The sequence below is a fragment of the Acanthaster planci genome, linkage group LG07, assembly GCF_054643075.1.
Source record: "Acanthaster planci isolate LZ-2023a linkage group LG07, COTS_SCS, whole genome shotgun sequence".
Taxonomy (NCBI): domain Eukaryota; kingdom Metazoa; phylum Echinodermata; class Asteroidea; order Valvatida; family Acanthasteridae; genus Acanthaster; species Acanthaster planci.
Genome location: NC_141783.1, coordinates 8,404,767 through 8,421,145, shown reverse-complemented (window position 1 = coordinate 8,421,145; position 16,379 = coordinate 8,404,767). Strand labels below are relative to the sequence as shown.

General features: G+C 40.7%; 1 protein-coding gene and 1 long non-coding RNA gene across 3 annotated transcripts in view; one reads left to right on the top strand and one right to left on the bottom strand.

Moving 5' to 3' along the window:
• Nucleotides 1-16,379, bottom strand: part of clec16a (C-type lectin domain containing 16A) — a 109,933-nt gene that overhangs the window by 56,171 nt on the left and 37,383 nt on the right. The window contains exons 19-20 of the mRNA XM_022247612.2: nucleotides 11,311-11,356; nucleotides 4,198-4,309 (exon numbers count right to left, since the gene is read on the bottom strand). Of these exons, the coding sequence (XP_022103304.2) occupies nucleotides 4,198-4,309; nucleotides 11,311-11,356 (158 nt within the window). The remainder of the gene's footprint in view (nucleotides 1-4,197; nucleotides 4,310-11,310; nucleotides 11,357-16,379) is intronic.
• Nucleotides 803-8,956, top strand: LOC110986030 (uncharacterized). 2 transcript variants are annotated; one of them, XR_002599064.2, is made up of 5 exons: nucleotides 803-920; nucleotides 3,135-3,218; nucleotides 4,027-4,346; nucleotides 7,572-7,626; nucleotides 7,741-8,956. It is a non-coding gene; the product is annotated as an uncharacterized LOC110986030 (long non-coding RNA). The 2 variants fall into 2 exon arrangements; XR_015425814.1 differs by having other exon boundaries at nucleotides 3,752-4,346.

The window sequence follows — 16,379 nt, the reverse complement described above, 5'->3', positions numbered from 1 at the left end:
ACTTTGAGCCCAGGCTTCAAATTTTCCCTTGGAATGCTGGAACATGCGCACTGAATTTTATGTTGGTCTCGTGCAGTCCAAGACTGTACAGGTCCAGTGAGTATTAACTTGCAAACCTTTCAGAAATGTCAGTAGAAAAAATTCAACCCTTTGGGTAACACTGGCGATGCATGTCCGCTGTTGGTGTTTTTTGTTCTCCTGTGTGAGGGCGCCCCAAAGCAGGCATCATCCTTAAATTCAATCCAATCTATGCAATTGCAATGCTGGTGTTTGTATAAAAAGTGCTGCAATTGTCTTGTGTGTGGTTTCTGTACTGGTCAGTAGTTTGTTGACATCTAAACCCTACTTTGAACCATCACACAGGTTTACATGTACGTTAATGTCCACCTGTAGTGTGTACATTCCTTTGTTTTAGTGAGGTTAAGGGAACTCAGCGAAAAATACTCGGATTCTTACACTATGAACATGCTTGATGGTTCGCCTGACTGTTCCTTTTTCCTTGTGTGACGGATAACTTTAAGCCAAAAATGCCTCTGAAACTGTTTTCCTTGGACCTTGCTTAAACCACTCAAGGTTCACCCAACCTGAATTAGACGAACACGGTTGGTACACAAATACATGAAAGTGTGGAACAGACTTCAACCTGAGCACGAGCCTAAAGTGAGAAACCATATGAAACTATGTAACGTGATCTGTAATGTCACTTGAGAGCCGAGGGGACGACCCCCACTGCACTTCTCCAGTGAAGCCTGTTAAAACCGAAATCGGAAACAAGTGTCACGTGAAAGTTCGGTATGCCCCAGTTTCAGCGCGGATTACTTCCCGGCACACATTTCATGGCCTTCAGTCACGAGCAACTGTTCGCCGACTTTGTGATCGATTGCAAACTGATCAGATAATCGCATTCAGAGGGGGAATAGGTAAGTTTTGGGGGTAAGTCAAAGGTTAGCTACTGTAAATTTTAAATGTGATGTGTAATGATCCTCAGTCCAACTGTGATGAAAAATTTTGGAAGTGATACCCAACGGCAAGTAATGCACTTGTATTGGTCCAAGGAGATTCTCAAAACCAGACATGTACATGCAGACAGAAGAAACAGTGGCAGTAAATACTAATCATGTTTCCCCGTAACATTTCTGAACTTCACTGGACAAAAATAAGTCAGATGTACAAGATAAATCAAACTACTGCAGTTCAGAGAATGGCTGAGGCAAGGAGTACTCCTTCTTTGGATTTGTTTCCTGCTGTCAAATTTTGGTCGCTTGGCATTATGGCTTCCATTTCATCCAAGGAAATTTTTCAAACTGCTTGAAGCCAGCCGAAAAGAGATTGAGATTGAGAATTTGTTTTTTTAATCTGGGTGAACCTGCTGGTTATAAAAGCCTGTTTTCTGCAGTGAGACCTTCTGCCCTTTTTGAAAGAAAAACCGATTGACAGAATCACAAGAAACAAAGCAACAAAATTTGGAAGTGAATGTAGGGCTTCTTTTTTGTGTGATTATTACTTCAGACAAAATACAGACACGTTGCCAGACCAAATTTGTGTTTGAAATGCCAGTAATTTTTGGATGATTCCACTCCCCCATAATCCTAAGCCACACACACAATCCCCACAAACACACCCAAAGCTACGCAATCAAGTTGGCATTAAAGCTGGCCAAGACAGCGAAACCACAAAAAAGACATGATGGTCAACAACCCACACCCACATGATCTACTACTGCTCTCTGCAATCCACGCTATTTGCTTCATCGCACCACAGCGCTCTCCTTGGCGTGTTGTTTTTGTTCAGTTTCCCTTCCCCATTCTACCCCCTTCTTTCTTCTCTTCCTGCCCAGTTTTTTTTTTTTTTTCGGTTGTCTCATTTTGGCCTTGCAGTGGCCCTGCATCTCCTTTTCTCTTCCGGTCATCAAACACAAATGGAAACAACGTAAATTTGATTCCTGCACAAGAGAGAGCCTAATAGTACAAAGCCTAGATATGTTCACAGGCAGCGCCAAAGCTGTAAATGTTTTGTTTGATTTCCTGGGGAAACACAGCAGCCCTCCTGTCTTCGGGCATTAATCTGCTTATGTGGGTGGCTTCTATCTTTCCTAGAAAAAGGGAATGCCAGGTGTTGCGTGTATTTTTATTCTCTTTTTTTGAAGATGGATAGCACAAACAAAAAACATCACCAGCCTACGTCTTTGTGGTTTTAATCACACAGTGATGGGCACACTGAGTGGTTGACAATTCGTGAGAATCACAAGGCCCAACGAGGGTGCACTCAAAGGGCGCGGGGTCGAAAGTTCAGCCAAGCAAAACCACTTTTCAGGATTTTTCCATTTTGACAGGCAACAACAGTTCAGATAGAATTTTGTGGTTTAATGTGCTTCGGCACCAGCTGCAAATGGTGATTAAAAAAAAAAAAGTCTGCGGTAAAAGCGATTTGAAAAATGTTGGCCTCCACCCACATCAGATCTGGCTTAATCCCTTCCCTCTTTTTTTTTTTTTTGCTTTTGCAGATTTGTCCCAGATCAATTATGTGACTGCTCGGAAACTCCAAGCACGGTTCGAGCTTGTTTGACCACATACGATTGACAAAAAAAAAGTCACTGTGGTTTTCCAAAGGAGGAACTCTAGTGTGCAAACAACACGAAGACGACGTTTGGGAATGCTTTCCATCATCAGATCGCATGAGAACCTTAAATCTCTGATAACCTACTTTCCAAGAAACACTGACTGAGATGGCAATAATACTTCTCCCCCTCCAACTCCACATGGGAACTTAATTACTGGCAGCAAACATAACAGTGCATAAAATGGGCGGAGCAATGTGAAACATATATAATAGGACACCATATCTGCAACGTGAACCTAGATGTCTACTTTTATTTCCCTAGGGCAAGTTCGACCAAGGACCATAGTTAACCATAGTTTGACTAACTCTGATAAAAAGCACGCTAGTTGACGAGAGTTGGACTAGTCTAGTCAACAATTCACGACCAGCCTATCAAGGTTGGTCGCATCTTCGGTTCCTATTAACCATTTTTAGGAGCACAGTGCAGAGAGGACCAGTTATAAGAAAAATGCTGGAAAATCAGAATGTAAACAACCATTTTCACCTTTGTTTTTGCTATTTTGCCCTTCCTGCAGCCACCTTTTCTCCTCTTCGGCCTAATGACCGGACAAAGGTTGACGAGGATCGTTCACACTTCAACTTCACTGCACATGCACTAGGTAGGCCTACGTCATGAACCGACCACTAGTTAACTAGTGGTGCTTGATTGAACTTTCCCCTAAATGAAGATACCAGCCACAGCCAGAGACTGCACAGGCTGGCATCCTTTCAAGGCACTTGCTTTTTTTATGGTCTACATGTTGCAAGAGGGGACCAGATTACTACGTCAGACCAAAGGTGACACTGATAACATTTGATCAATCATTTACAAAAAAAGAAGAAAATTAATACTGGTCATCCGCATGACAACAGGAACTTGGTTTAACATTTGATGGTAAGATTTTACAGTATGTTTTAAAAAGTTTTTGTGGGACTCGCACACTATGGGCAGCTAAAGTTTGTAGAAATCATCACCCCCTGGTTGGTGTCAGACTTCACATTCACTGTACATTTGCCCCATTACTGTACATGTACTTTTAAAGATGATCCTACTGGGTATTTTCAATTATTTCTTGGAAGAACCCTTTATTATTTGGTGTTATGATGTAAACATGTAAATTCAACATGTAAATAATTATTCTTTCGGTGACAGTGAGCCACAGTTTTACCAGCTACTGGCAGGCAAAAGTAGAAAGTCCAGCTCACAGTGAAATAAGTTTAAAGATGTCTTATGGATTCAAGCAAGCATCGCCCAGAGGTGAAAATGCCCAATTTTAGAGTTGCTAAGTAGAAAACATTATTAGCAAGTTCAGTCACTAAAAGCAAAAACCAACCAGGTAAACGCGCAATACTCTTCCACTCTGTTTTGGCTGGTAAACTGCATGTGCTGAGTACCTCCTTAGCAGAGCAGATTTTTGCTTTTCACAGGACTATGAAATTGGCCCCTGGTTCCTGCTCTCCCTCTGTCCAAAAGTCACAGTGAATGTGATAGAGAGAGACCAGATGGCAGCCCAATTTGAGCTCTTGGCACCAGGTGACTCACCACACTCTTCTGCTTACGCACAAAGTGTAAACCTGTCTCTGTAGTGGATTCCTTACCTGAAGCGGCCCCACAAATCTGGCCACACCCCATCCAAGCTTCTTGCTGTCTGGCTCCACCAGAATCAGTTGGTGGTTGTCAATCACCAAGAATCTTCGGACCCTCTGCGGACTGATGGGACCAGGAAAGGCAAAAAATTATAAGAATGGTGAGAATGAGGATGAAGGACAGTAACGAGTCCACACATCTTGGGAGTGTTCGGTTTCAACACAAAGTATGGAATCATATAAAATGCCACTAGAAAGCAGTATAAGTGGAACATTTTACAGTGAAAACTGTGGAGTATGCAAAGTGTTTGATTTGTGAAATACTGCACGGCATGGACCTATACACAGTGGCATACTGGCAAGTTAAAATATATGTACTGTACCACCCAGCTGGGGCACTGCACTCCAGTGAAGTCACACTGCAGAATCATCCAGGATAAAAAAAATAAATAAATCGACTTGAGTTTCTAAACTCAGATGTTCATTTGCTCCATTGCTTGGTACATGTATAAACAAGAATGTATAAAGAAGAACAGTGTACATTGTACACTGTACAGTTGAGGCTAGAGTAAAGGTTCACGCGATGACACGATACATTGATCACACACACGTTAGCACAATACATGTTCCCGAAATATCATGCAAGGTGTCCTCAATACACGCACTAAAAAGGGTTGGCCCGACAGCGGAAATGTGAAACGTGTAAACCGCACCCGCAATGCCGTAAGTGGTGTCACTGACCTGTGAATGTGAAGAAGGGAAATGCTGCATGCTCGCACACAGGCACTGCATTCAGCTCACCACCATTAAATGCATGTTGGCATGTCTTTAAAATCGTGGCGTACGTGTTAAACCCCTATTAAATTCGCGATCTCGATGTTCAGAAATCCGATCATGATGCACAACGAACCACCGAGTTGTCCAACATGCAATAATGAGCGTAAAATAATGCTTTCGATATCGATCGGTGCACCCACGGTGCAGATAATACTGTCACTACCAAAGCAGTCTGTTCACGGAGAGTGCCGGCTTGATTTGATTCGGCACAACTGATGCACGAAATCTCACGAAATAGGATTAACGGTCCACCATTTGTGAAATAGATATCTCTGCCACCCAGAAATGATCTGGATTGTTCGGGATCATCAGGAATACTGATGCCACTTTCCTGACGGATCAACGTACAGTACATCTCTGTACATGAAAAATGACAAAACTAATCCAACGGGGCATCCGTTTCTTCAGTTAGATCGAACCAACTAACACGGAGATAGGAAAATCACGCATTAACATTCTTTTCAAGAAAATGTTAGTCAAGGTAAGAAAAAATATGCTTGTGGCACCTGGAGTATTTTTTTTGCAGGGCTCGCTGCGGGACGCCCTGCCGAAAATTGTATGCCTTTGCCGTTCCGCTACAATTTTCACCGCCTCGATTTTATCCACCGGATTTCCCCCCATTCTGCAGTTTTAAGTTTCCGAAGTATGAAGATTATTGCACTACATGTGTATGTTGGAAGAAACACAAGGAGTATGTCAGCATTAATATTGGGAATTATGCAGTACCGTCTCTAGATCTGGATGCAACGTACAAAAAACAGTACGTACCATGAAAAACGAAACAAATTTTGGTAGTTTTGGATCGCAAAACTCATTCAGTCCGACTGCAAACGGACAATCCACAACTTAATCGCCCACCCTGTGTGAAGGAGATACTTTTTTTTCAAATTTAAAGCTTTCAATTTGAGATATACTGGATTGTCGAAAGCGCCGCTGCCATTTTCTGGATCGGTTTATAATTATCTGGATCAGCAAGTTCGGACAAAAAAAAATATCAAGCTAGAAAGTGAGAAATCCTATCAGTCAGAACCACCCAACAAAAGCAGATTTTCAGGCAAAGCATTTAAGTTTGGTCATGTTACAAAATTTTATAGACTCTAAAACGAAACTCAATTGCGTGTATGTTTTTGAAAAATTCACAAATATTATGTACGATGGCTTAACTATGAACACGGACCTTCATCTGAATCAGTGGTACATTGTAAGAACAAGCCACATGGAACAGGCATGGACAGACTACCACCGTACCTCCGATTGACCAATTACGCACCCGCATAGCCCTGACGTCACATAAAATTGATTATGCACGTGTAGCTGGGTAGGCGATACATACTGCAAACATTAACGAGGCCAGAATATCAGTCTTTAGGATAAATTAAAGTGCTAGTTTTAACTAAAAGCCATTTGATTCGATATTCATTCACTTCGTCGCACGGGCAGCCAGCTTTGGCTTAAATACGAGTTTCCTTTCCCTCTGGATAAATGCTAATCCATGAGGCGTCCTGGCTTTTCACCGGTACTATATGTATATTCGCCTCAAAAAATAAATTAAAAAAAGAATTAAAAACATATCTGATGGCCAAATGCACCTCCCATAAAGTTAAATCAGAGCCTGAGGAAAATGGTCAGGAAACGCCTCAGTCCAAATTTCCCTGGGCACCCTCACCAAAAGCCAATGCATCACGTTTCCAACTGAAAAAACGCTGGATTTTCACTGTCTTTTGTGACGGGTGTAGTCTAGGGCCTAGCATAAAAATGGAAGAACAGGTTTCACCATTATGGAGTCTTCTCATAAACAACTATCTGAAAAGAATTTCCAGGGAATGTAGTCTGCAAAAAAAAAACGTAGTTTTGTTTGACACTGCATTGGTCCGCATGATGCCATTATTGATTGGTACCCGGTACCGAGACAGAGTGTATAGATGGCTAATCAGGCGCAGTGGGAACAACTTACATGTAACATGTTTAAGTCCTTGCGTTTTGTCCATTATCTGAAATAAAATATTCAAAACTTATCTCTTTCTGAAGAAAAAACACAGATTTAATATCAACTCAGTTTGAATTATGACTTCAATACACCACTGCATATTTACCAATTTAATCCTCAAATCACAAATGTGGGAAACCAGGTGAACTAGAGTACATTTTATCTGTGGCAATTCATCATGGCGGTGTGTGGTAAACAATTTTTTACTGCGCAGCGGCGATCCCACTTTTTTGAATACTGTACTGGGTATACTCGGGCCGATTTTGGGACATAATAGCTATCAAGCTATATCCTTTCTACAAAGCCTTTGCAAAGCGACATGTGGCTCTGGACTACAACATCAATGAGCGATCGTCCGTGTGACTCCCAGGTGAATTGTCATCTACAGTACATACGCTGCCCATAAATGGAAATGTATTTTGGAAAGTTTGGAAAAACGGGCCTTTTCAGTCATGGTCATGGTGGGAAAAATACTGCTTTTCATTTGATAACAGATTTTTACTATTTTCAACATGATTTTCAGTAACAACCTTTTTTATCACTTCCATGCATTTTAATTCAGACTATTTTCAGCTTTCATCAAGGCCTACATGTAAGAAACTTGGGCAATAGTTCTGGTAAGTTGATAAATTGATTTTTTTTTGTATGCATGTGTCAAGCTCATTTTTTGAAATCAGTTTAATTAGCATGTGCAATTCTTTACAAATCCGTTCATCTTTTTTTCCATTTAGGTGACAAGCTGGCTAATGAGGAAAAAACCAGCCTTGGTGATTGCCGAGGCGCAGGGCAGTTCATAGACAAAACAATACAGGATCAGAGTCAAGAAACACTTAAAATGGAATTGTCTGTAATTTCTGAATTTTTCTGTTATGGAAAAGAGAACAAAAGCTGTTGTGTGGCATTACTTTTACTTGAGTAAGTTTATTGAAACAAGGTTAACGACAGATAGATGAAAAATGGTGGGATTGATGTCTTTTAAATAAAAATATGAAATAAGAAGAAAAATCAGGGATGGGGGAAAGGGGTCGACGTGGGCGGTGACGATAAAAATTTATTTTGATCAGCTAGAAACACTATTTTCCGACCATGTTGCACGTACGTGGAGACATGTGAATGTATTCAGTGAGTTTCAGCCTAGGCGTATTTGCTTTATTTTCAGAAAATGGTTCATCATTTTATGGCCATCAGATTTTTATCTCATTACAAATTTCTTCAGAAATTTTGTGTTATTGACTTGTATGTACTTTTTTTTGCAAAAGTTACTTATTCGACGAAGTTTTGTAAAGCATTGAAGGTATGTTCAAGATTTTGTTGTGACAAAAGGCTTCTGAAAATGGGTGCAATATTTTTCCCTCTTAAATTACTCATTAAAATTGAACAAGCATTTTTGCCAAATAAAAGCCAAAGCTAGGGCTAGCAGTTTCATCCAGTTCTCCAGCATTTGTATTGAACATCGATGTCACAGGAAGACAAGGGTTCAAGGGTTTTTAATCCTAAATGAAAAAAGGTAAGTCAGAGACAGGACAGCATTATTGCCACATCTTTTAAAACCGCACCTTAAAAAGTTACAATTGACCTTTAGCCTAAATTACTGATTTCGAGCATACAAACAGTTCTTTCATAAAAATGGTGCAGCTCTTATTTACCACAGTAAATGCTAAGCTTAACTCTAAACTTCCAAGAGTGATTCGCGAAAGGACACTTGGCTGTGTCAAGTGGGAATAAACAGGCGACAAGTAAAAACCCCAAATGTGATAGGCTCTGGATCATTAGGGGAAAGGTGCTTGTTACAATGAGACAGGTTTGAAGGCCAAAACATTATTTTGAATGTTTCTCACCCTCGATAAATACATGAATTCTGATATCTTTTCATCACTGGAAATTTAAAAAGTGAATCAATGAATGTATGAACCTGGTATCTTTTATAAATTCTTTCAATACCCACAACATGGAAGTTTCTCAAGTCATTTACAGCGTACTAGCAGGGGCTCAATTCCACAAACGTAACCATGTTACCCGCTCGTACTCTTGATTCCCTTGCCCCATCAGGATTGTAAGGAATTTAGTGAACAGTTTTCCCTGCGAGAAGAAAGGCAGATGGAATTTTGAACACTCTATTAAATGTGTAAATGTAAAAAAAAAAAAAAAACTTTTTCGTGTATTGAAGCAAGACAGTAGGTTTACAATTACCATGAAATTTGCCGGAGAACCTTAAAACTACGTGGCAGAAACCAGGCAAAGCCACTTGTTTGCGAAAACAGTTATCCAGAAGACTCGGCCAGATCCTGCAACAAAACCCAATCTAGTAGTGACAAGGTTTGCAGCGCATATGCATGAAAATCTGTGTATATTTTTCATGTTTGCATTGTTGGTAAACGTGTATTTTAAGATTAGATATATTTTTCGTAAAAGTTTATTGCCAGGAATTTTTATCCACTTTTCTCAAATGTTTGGGACTTTGTGGGATCTGGGGACTAAAAACAATCCTTTTCTACATATGCGGTTGCTAGTTCATAATTTTGCAGTTGTGTGTTCTCGCACGGGACATCGAAATATTTTCTGTTGGGTTTTCTTGTGAGTCGTGCTGGATCACAGGACCAGGGCTGATAAATAAAGTGAATTCAACATCGCTTCCTCGCATTTCGCGTCTGGTGAGGTCAATCAGGGAAAAATATGGGGAACAATTGCTTCCTTGTCCCCAGAAATCTGCAGTTTATCATTTCTCCAAGGAATTTCAAGGAAGCACTGAATTTTTACTCGACGTAGGCCAGAGGGTTGTCGGCCGGTCCTCTATCTCCAGTGGATAAATTTGTTCACACTGATATTGACATTGGCCAATCAAAATACGTGTTGCATTATGTCCACCAAAAATTTGTTGGTATAACTCCACTTGAGGATGTTTGCATTTACAGATATGTAGTTTGGACTGGAATTTCTTTCATACAAGTTCATATTTCACAGAAGCATTCTGTCAGCTTTCCGTGAAGTGGCACTTCCAACGTGAATAGCCGTGTCAAAATGTGTGGGGGGGTTATCTGGCCGCTGGGCCGCTACTCGCGATCCTGTTGATTGGGAGTTGTCTCACACAGGACACACAAACACTTTCTTTTAGGCTGTGTGTGTTTTCCTGGATCACGCTGAATATGGGCTGATAAATAAGTGAATTTGACACCAGTTTGCCGACTGCTTGGTCGTGTATCGCTCGGTTAGATCAGTTGGGGAAGAAACACTTTTGGTGAAAAATTACGTCCTTGTTCACACAATTTAGAATGTCATCGTATTTTTTAAAATTAAGGAAATTGAAGACAGGGTCGGCAGCATAAAAAAAGTATTTTTCGGCGATCGAAGCCACGGGGTCGATCTGGTGGTGGGTCACCCGTCCAATAAAAAAAAAATTGTTGCATGATTTCAGTGACGATAACCAACTCCCTGTGTTGCATTAAATCCGCCGGGCATGACACGGTTTCCATAACTTCAAAGAAATTACAGCTTTGCTTTCCGCCAAAAATCTGTTTGCATGATCTTGCAGCTAGGAAATATAATTATTTTATATATAATTATATTATACATAATAATTAGTGCAAAATCATATTTGGTATTGGGTACATTCTTTTTCTCGTACAAATTTATATTTTACGGAAACATTCTGTCAGATTTGTTTTCGTGAAGTGACTACTTCAACGGAAATAGTTTTGTTAAATTTTACCTGTCAAATAATAATTGAAATAAATGTGTGGGGGTTCATCCAGCCGCTGGGCTGCTACTGACAATCCTTTCCGTTGGGAGTTGTTGAATCTTTGTTTCGATCACGGACAGTTTTCTTCTCACACAGGACACCGAAATATTGTCTGTGAGGCACTGCACATTTCTTCGTGCATCGCGCTGAATATGTATGAGCTGATAAATATGTGAATTTGACATCAGTTTGCCAACTGCTTATTCGTGTATCGTCTTCGGCGACGCACACGGGGATTGCGGTTGACTTTAATCGGCTCGGATTGGTTGGGGCTTAGCGGTCTATAGCTACCCAGGCTAACCACAACTGCGTGTATTGGATTCTTGCAAACACATTATAAAGAGCGTGTCTTCCACTCCCTATACACGCACACACGCTATATCGTGTATTGTGTGAACCTTTACTCTGGCCGTAACTGTACATGTACATGATCTCTTTTACAGACGTAAACACTGTTTCACAAATGTGATTCTAAAAAGGGATCATGGTTTTGCTTTGAAACTGTGGTTCACAAAATGCGTAGGGAACAAGTACTCGGGGTTCTTAGCATTCAATATTCCCTCACCTTTTATCTTTCATGAGGACAGTGCAAGCAATTAAGTCGCTGTTATCTGGAATAAAAACAAAGAAGCAAACAAGACATTACTTTTTTCGTCAAAGTAACCAACTTCAAAGCACGGCTTGGATCCCAACTGCATGTATTGCATGTACTAATGCAGGTATTTCGGCTTTAGTGTACAAGTACAGTATGCACGACCGTGCAAGCAGAACAGGATGACTGTTCTAAATTCTGGTCTAAACTTTGGAGCTGACCTCGCATTTTCTGGGTCATTTTTGTCCAAAGATCAGGTACACAATCCGTTTTTCCTGGACATACAACATGTTCTGGCAATTTCCCAAACTTACCGGTATTTGAACAGGTGCCAAACATGGACAATAAAAAACACTGCCAACCTACATGTAAACCTTTAGAGATGACTATCCACATTCGTTCTACGTGTATGTTTCTCCCAACTGCCTTTGGACAGATTTTGTTCCATACCCTTCAGAGCTTGAATTCATAGTTACTGGTTCTTACAACATTTGGAAAATTTCATTCCAATTAAGACAAAAATATCAGATTTTTCTGCAACCATCATACATATTTCATAAACATGTACCACTCTGCGCATGAGCACTTCTCATTGCACAAGGTTGGTGGAAAATACAAAACCCAACACTGGGGTTTGGTGTACTTTAAAATAGTCAGCTTCTTCAGCTATCTAGATTATCTTCAAGCAACCTGGAATGCATGTTATAGGGTCGTCACGAGAGGCAGTACGGATTCAGTATTGTTACCAACTTTATTCAAAAGAACGACCGAGAAGGTTGCGATAGAATTGTAAGCTGACTGTCGACTGAATTGGAGAATTGAAAAGCAGACTACTACACTAATACTGAATACTGGATACTGAGGAGCTGTGCAGTGATGCAGGACTTATATACAGTTAGAAACAGGAGGTAGTTAAAATGAAGATTTCGAATGCTAAATTCACTAAAAGAAATAAATGCAAAATAATTCAAGTAACTGTGCAGAAAACGCTACAATGTCTTTGATCACAAATGGTTAACCAGTGACAACAGACTGTGCTATGATCATGGTCCACATACTCTACACACTGTGCTGTTCCAGGGGTTAAAGACTATTGCCCCCCTCACATGAAACTATTCCCAGATGCACAACCTCCAACCACATGCAATTCGACCTTTGGTCCTAGGGTACATGTATGTGTTTCCTGGGACAACTTATACACATGCAACACAATGAACCTGATGACTTAATTTCAGAGAGACTGCACTTTCGCTGAAGGATTTTCTAGGATTTGGAACACTTCCGAACAATACTCAGGAAGTGGTAGGATCAACAGTTAATGCAAACCTGTGGTCAGGATAAATGGGCCCACCTTCAGTAATTCTATAAAGATTGGCCGTTTCCTCAGCTGTCAATATTGGTATACATGTATGTGCATGCATCTTGTGAACAAAGTCATGTGCAATCTTCTATTTCCTGTCTGCTAACCATAAAGGCATGATCATATACTGGTGCGAGGGAGATGAGGAAATGATTGGCGCCCTCCAAAGACAAAACCCTGCTATATCTGGAATGCAATTCAACATACAGGATGCTGTGGTTAGTAGTTATAATGGGATCCCCAAAAAACAAAAAAGTTCCCAAAACAATGGTCTGTTTCTGGGAATGATGATCCTGGTTGCATAATCTTTCTTGTGGTTTGGTTTCTGCACGGCACTGTCGCATGTTGACAAGAAAAGGTTCAGGAGAAATTTTTTTTGGAGTTTACCGGTGCAGGAATTCTACACCGCCATCCAAAATTACACGGTTTCCCCAACCTTTGATGACTGTAAAAAAAAGGTGGTACAAAAAGTCAGTTGTAAATTTCCATCAGGCTTCTTTCACAACAGTCATTAATTTTCACTCTCAATGACAGGAAGCATTCTAGAAATTTCTTCCAAGGATAGTGTTTGACTTTTACCGTGTTACCAAAATGTATAACTAACTGAAAGAAGGGCCAATTAACTCAAAACTTTCTTTGAGTTCAAAAGAATAAATGACTATTTTTTAAGGAGTTGCATCGGAAATTCTCTCCTAGGCTAAAATGATGGAGTTGGGCCTTTCTTTTAACCCTAACAGTCCTCAGTCCTCCAACAGGTGAAGGATTGAGGACTGTTAGGGTTAATGAGGTATTAAATTACTTGACAACTTGAAAAGGGTTCAGTTTGCGCACACTGGTTACTGGATGGGAATGTTGGGGAAAGAGCGCGGTTAACAGTGACAAAGGGGAGATAGGGTAGGGTTCCGATAACGGGCATGGGTGGGCGTATATGAAATAGAATGGAATACAGTTGAGTGCAGGCAGAAGGGTTGGATTGGGTGCAAGGGTAAAAATGGATACAAGGGTTCGGTTTCGGTATTAAGGGTTGGGTTGCTACAAGGGTTTAACAGAAAGACATGTCAATTAAACGGTTTGGCACAGAGGTTAGAATGGGTACAAGAATTAGGGTACATAGGGAATTGGGTGGCTGTAAGGTCCAGCTGGGGAGTACATACATGTACAAATGCTGGAGCTGGGTAGGGTTGGGTGAGATGAGATGGGGTGGGGTAAGGCTCCTGGTTGTGAGCACAAATGAAGGTGCCCCTTAAAAGCTTTCACAGTTCCTTTAGTTTTAGCCAATGTCCGAAAATCCTAGACACACAAACTAAAATTGCAAGACAAATGTACTAAATTGGCACTGGGATACACTATAGCTGGTGTGAACATGCACTCACAATGTTTTGGTAAAAAATCCCAGAGTGCACTGCAGACTGGATGCGCGCAAAGTTTGGCAATTTCACACAACCGACACTGAATTCTGTAGATATGCTTTCGGTTCTAGACTTGCACAAAGTGCCTATATACATGTTCCATGGGTCTGGTCTTCATGGGGTAAATGATGCCTGCTGTTGAACAATTGTATGTTGATTGTTGATATATAAATATGTACGAGTCAGAGCGTGAAATTAAAGTTGGATGTCTACCATTTTTCCGACCACTTTGGGTACATGTATCTGACCAAACACAGAAGTGGTTCGACAGAATTTCAGAAGGAAAAGTCAAGCTGAAAGTCCCAAATACACAACTTTTGGGATGTTGTTGCCATAGATTTTGTGCTTACTACACGTACATGTAAACGGTGAGAGCATGTTGTCATGTGACCTGGTCCTATCAGAAGCAGGTAATGGCAGAATGAAATTGATCATGCCGGTACGTTTAGTCCAACCACTTTTTGGACCGAATTTCATGCACTTGGTTGTAAAAGTCGTGGGCCTAACTAAACAGGAATCCACTGACAGAATGGGAATAAACATGACTGAGACTGGTCAAGGGTCAAGCCTACAGATTCTTGGTACATGTACATGTACTGTCAATCTATGAAAGGCAATTTAAAGAGCAACCCCAACGGTGGAAGAAAACCAAAAATCTGGCTGTAGTATGTTTACTTAGATCCCATTATAGACATCTATGCCACGTAAACAAGGACTCAGCAATATTTTTGGTAAAAAAACCCGCAATTTTGAGAACCGTTTCTGCCAAGTGCCATGGCTAGCTTTCGTGAAAGGAGTGTATCATCATCGCTTCATTTACATCTCAAGAATATGGCTTTTCCAGAATGTTGTCAACGTAGCACCGTGGAAATGGTTCTCTGGCTTGTGCATGTATACATCGAGCCGGCGCGGTCACGTCAATGCACATATTTACACATAGTACAGTAACGCGTGTGTAGTTCCAGTTATACACTGTCCCAAGTACAAGGTGCAGAGCCTTACATGTACCACTTTGAACCCATCGTGCCACCTGCGCGCCGACGGGATCCCGATCGGGCTGATGATGGGGTCACCGTTGGTGAACGAGGCGGTGAAGGAGACCAAGATTGTTTGATAAATACGGCTGGGTACATTCAGAGCGAAGGACAGATGTTTTCAATGTTTTTATGTTGTTAATTTATTCCAAAAAAAGTGTCCGGCTACGCCGTGCAGCTCAGGCGTCCCGCAAGATCATGACCTTTTTTTCCCCATGGTGGTATGTAATCAAAAAGCATTTCTGCGTGGTGCCACCAACAGTACAAACATGGACAGTTTGTGAAAAACCTGCAGAACTGGTCTACATTTTGATCACATTATTACTAATTATTCAAAAGTACACAAGTATATTAAACTGTATACCTCATTTTTTTTACCACCATTGGGGTTGCTCTTCAATAATGTACTCAAACAGATACATGCACATATACCAGTACGTACATGTATATGTGCCAGGCAAGATGGTTAAACAGAAACTTCCAGGTTTAGAAACTACTGTTACACAAGCACTCAACATGACTTTGACAAAAATGAGGAATATCTGATCTTTACAAGGCTTTGTACATTGTTTTACCATTTGCAATGGCACGAGTGTGAAGAGAAAAACCAGTAAATCAGCTGATCCAAGGAAAACTTGCCTGCCTGATTATACATGTACATGTATGTTAGGGATCCTTGGTAAAGTTTTTAACTTTGCAAATGGACAAAATTTTAACAGAACGGGTGAAGTACCAACCTTCCATTCTCCATCAACACCAACATTACAACTTTAAAATATGATCTTGGTCATTCAAAGGTTGAAATCGGTGCATGGATATCTTTTATGCATTTACATGTATGTACATGTACATGAATTTCTTTTGGTCCATATCATTTACAGTACTAAACTTTTACCAAGATTGAAAGCAGCAGAGCTGTCATGAAATTTTCAGTTCCTTTCTCAGAAATAACACCCCACAAAACAATGTCAGTGAAAATGAAAGGACGTGTACCACCCACCACATGCATGTGTGCCTCCAACATCTCCAGTTGATGGCTACCAACCTGTATTGTGATTATTACCACCGCATAGTTTAAATTGCCCTAATATGGCTGACAAAAGAGGCGGCCTAAAAAAATAACTGTGGTCAGCTAAACTTCTCTACATGAACAGAACAGAAACTGCTGGAGCAGTGAAAGCCTACGACTGAAACTACACCGGAAAAACAAGCTCAGGTAGGGGAATTTCCACCAAAAAG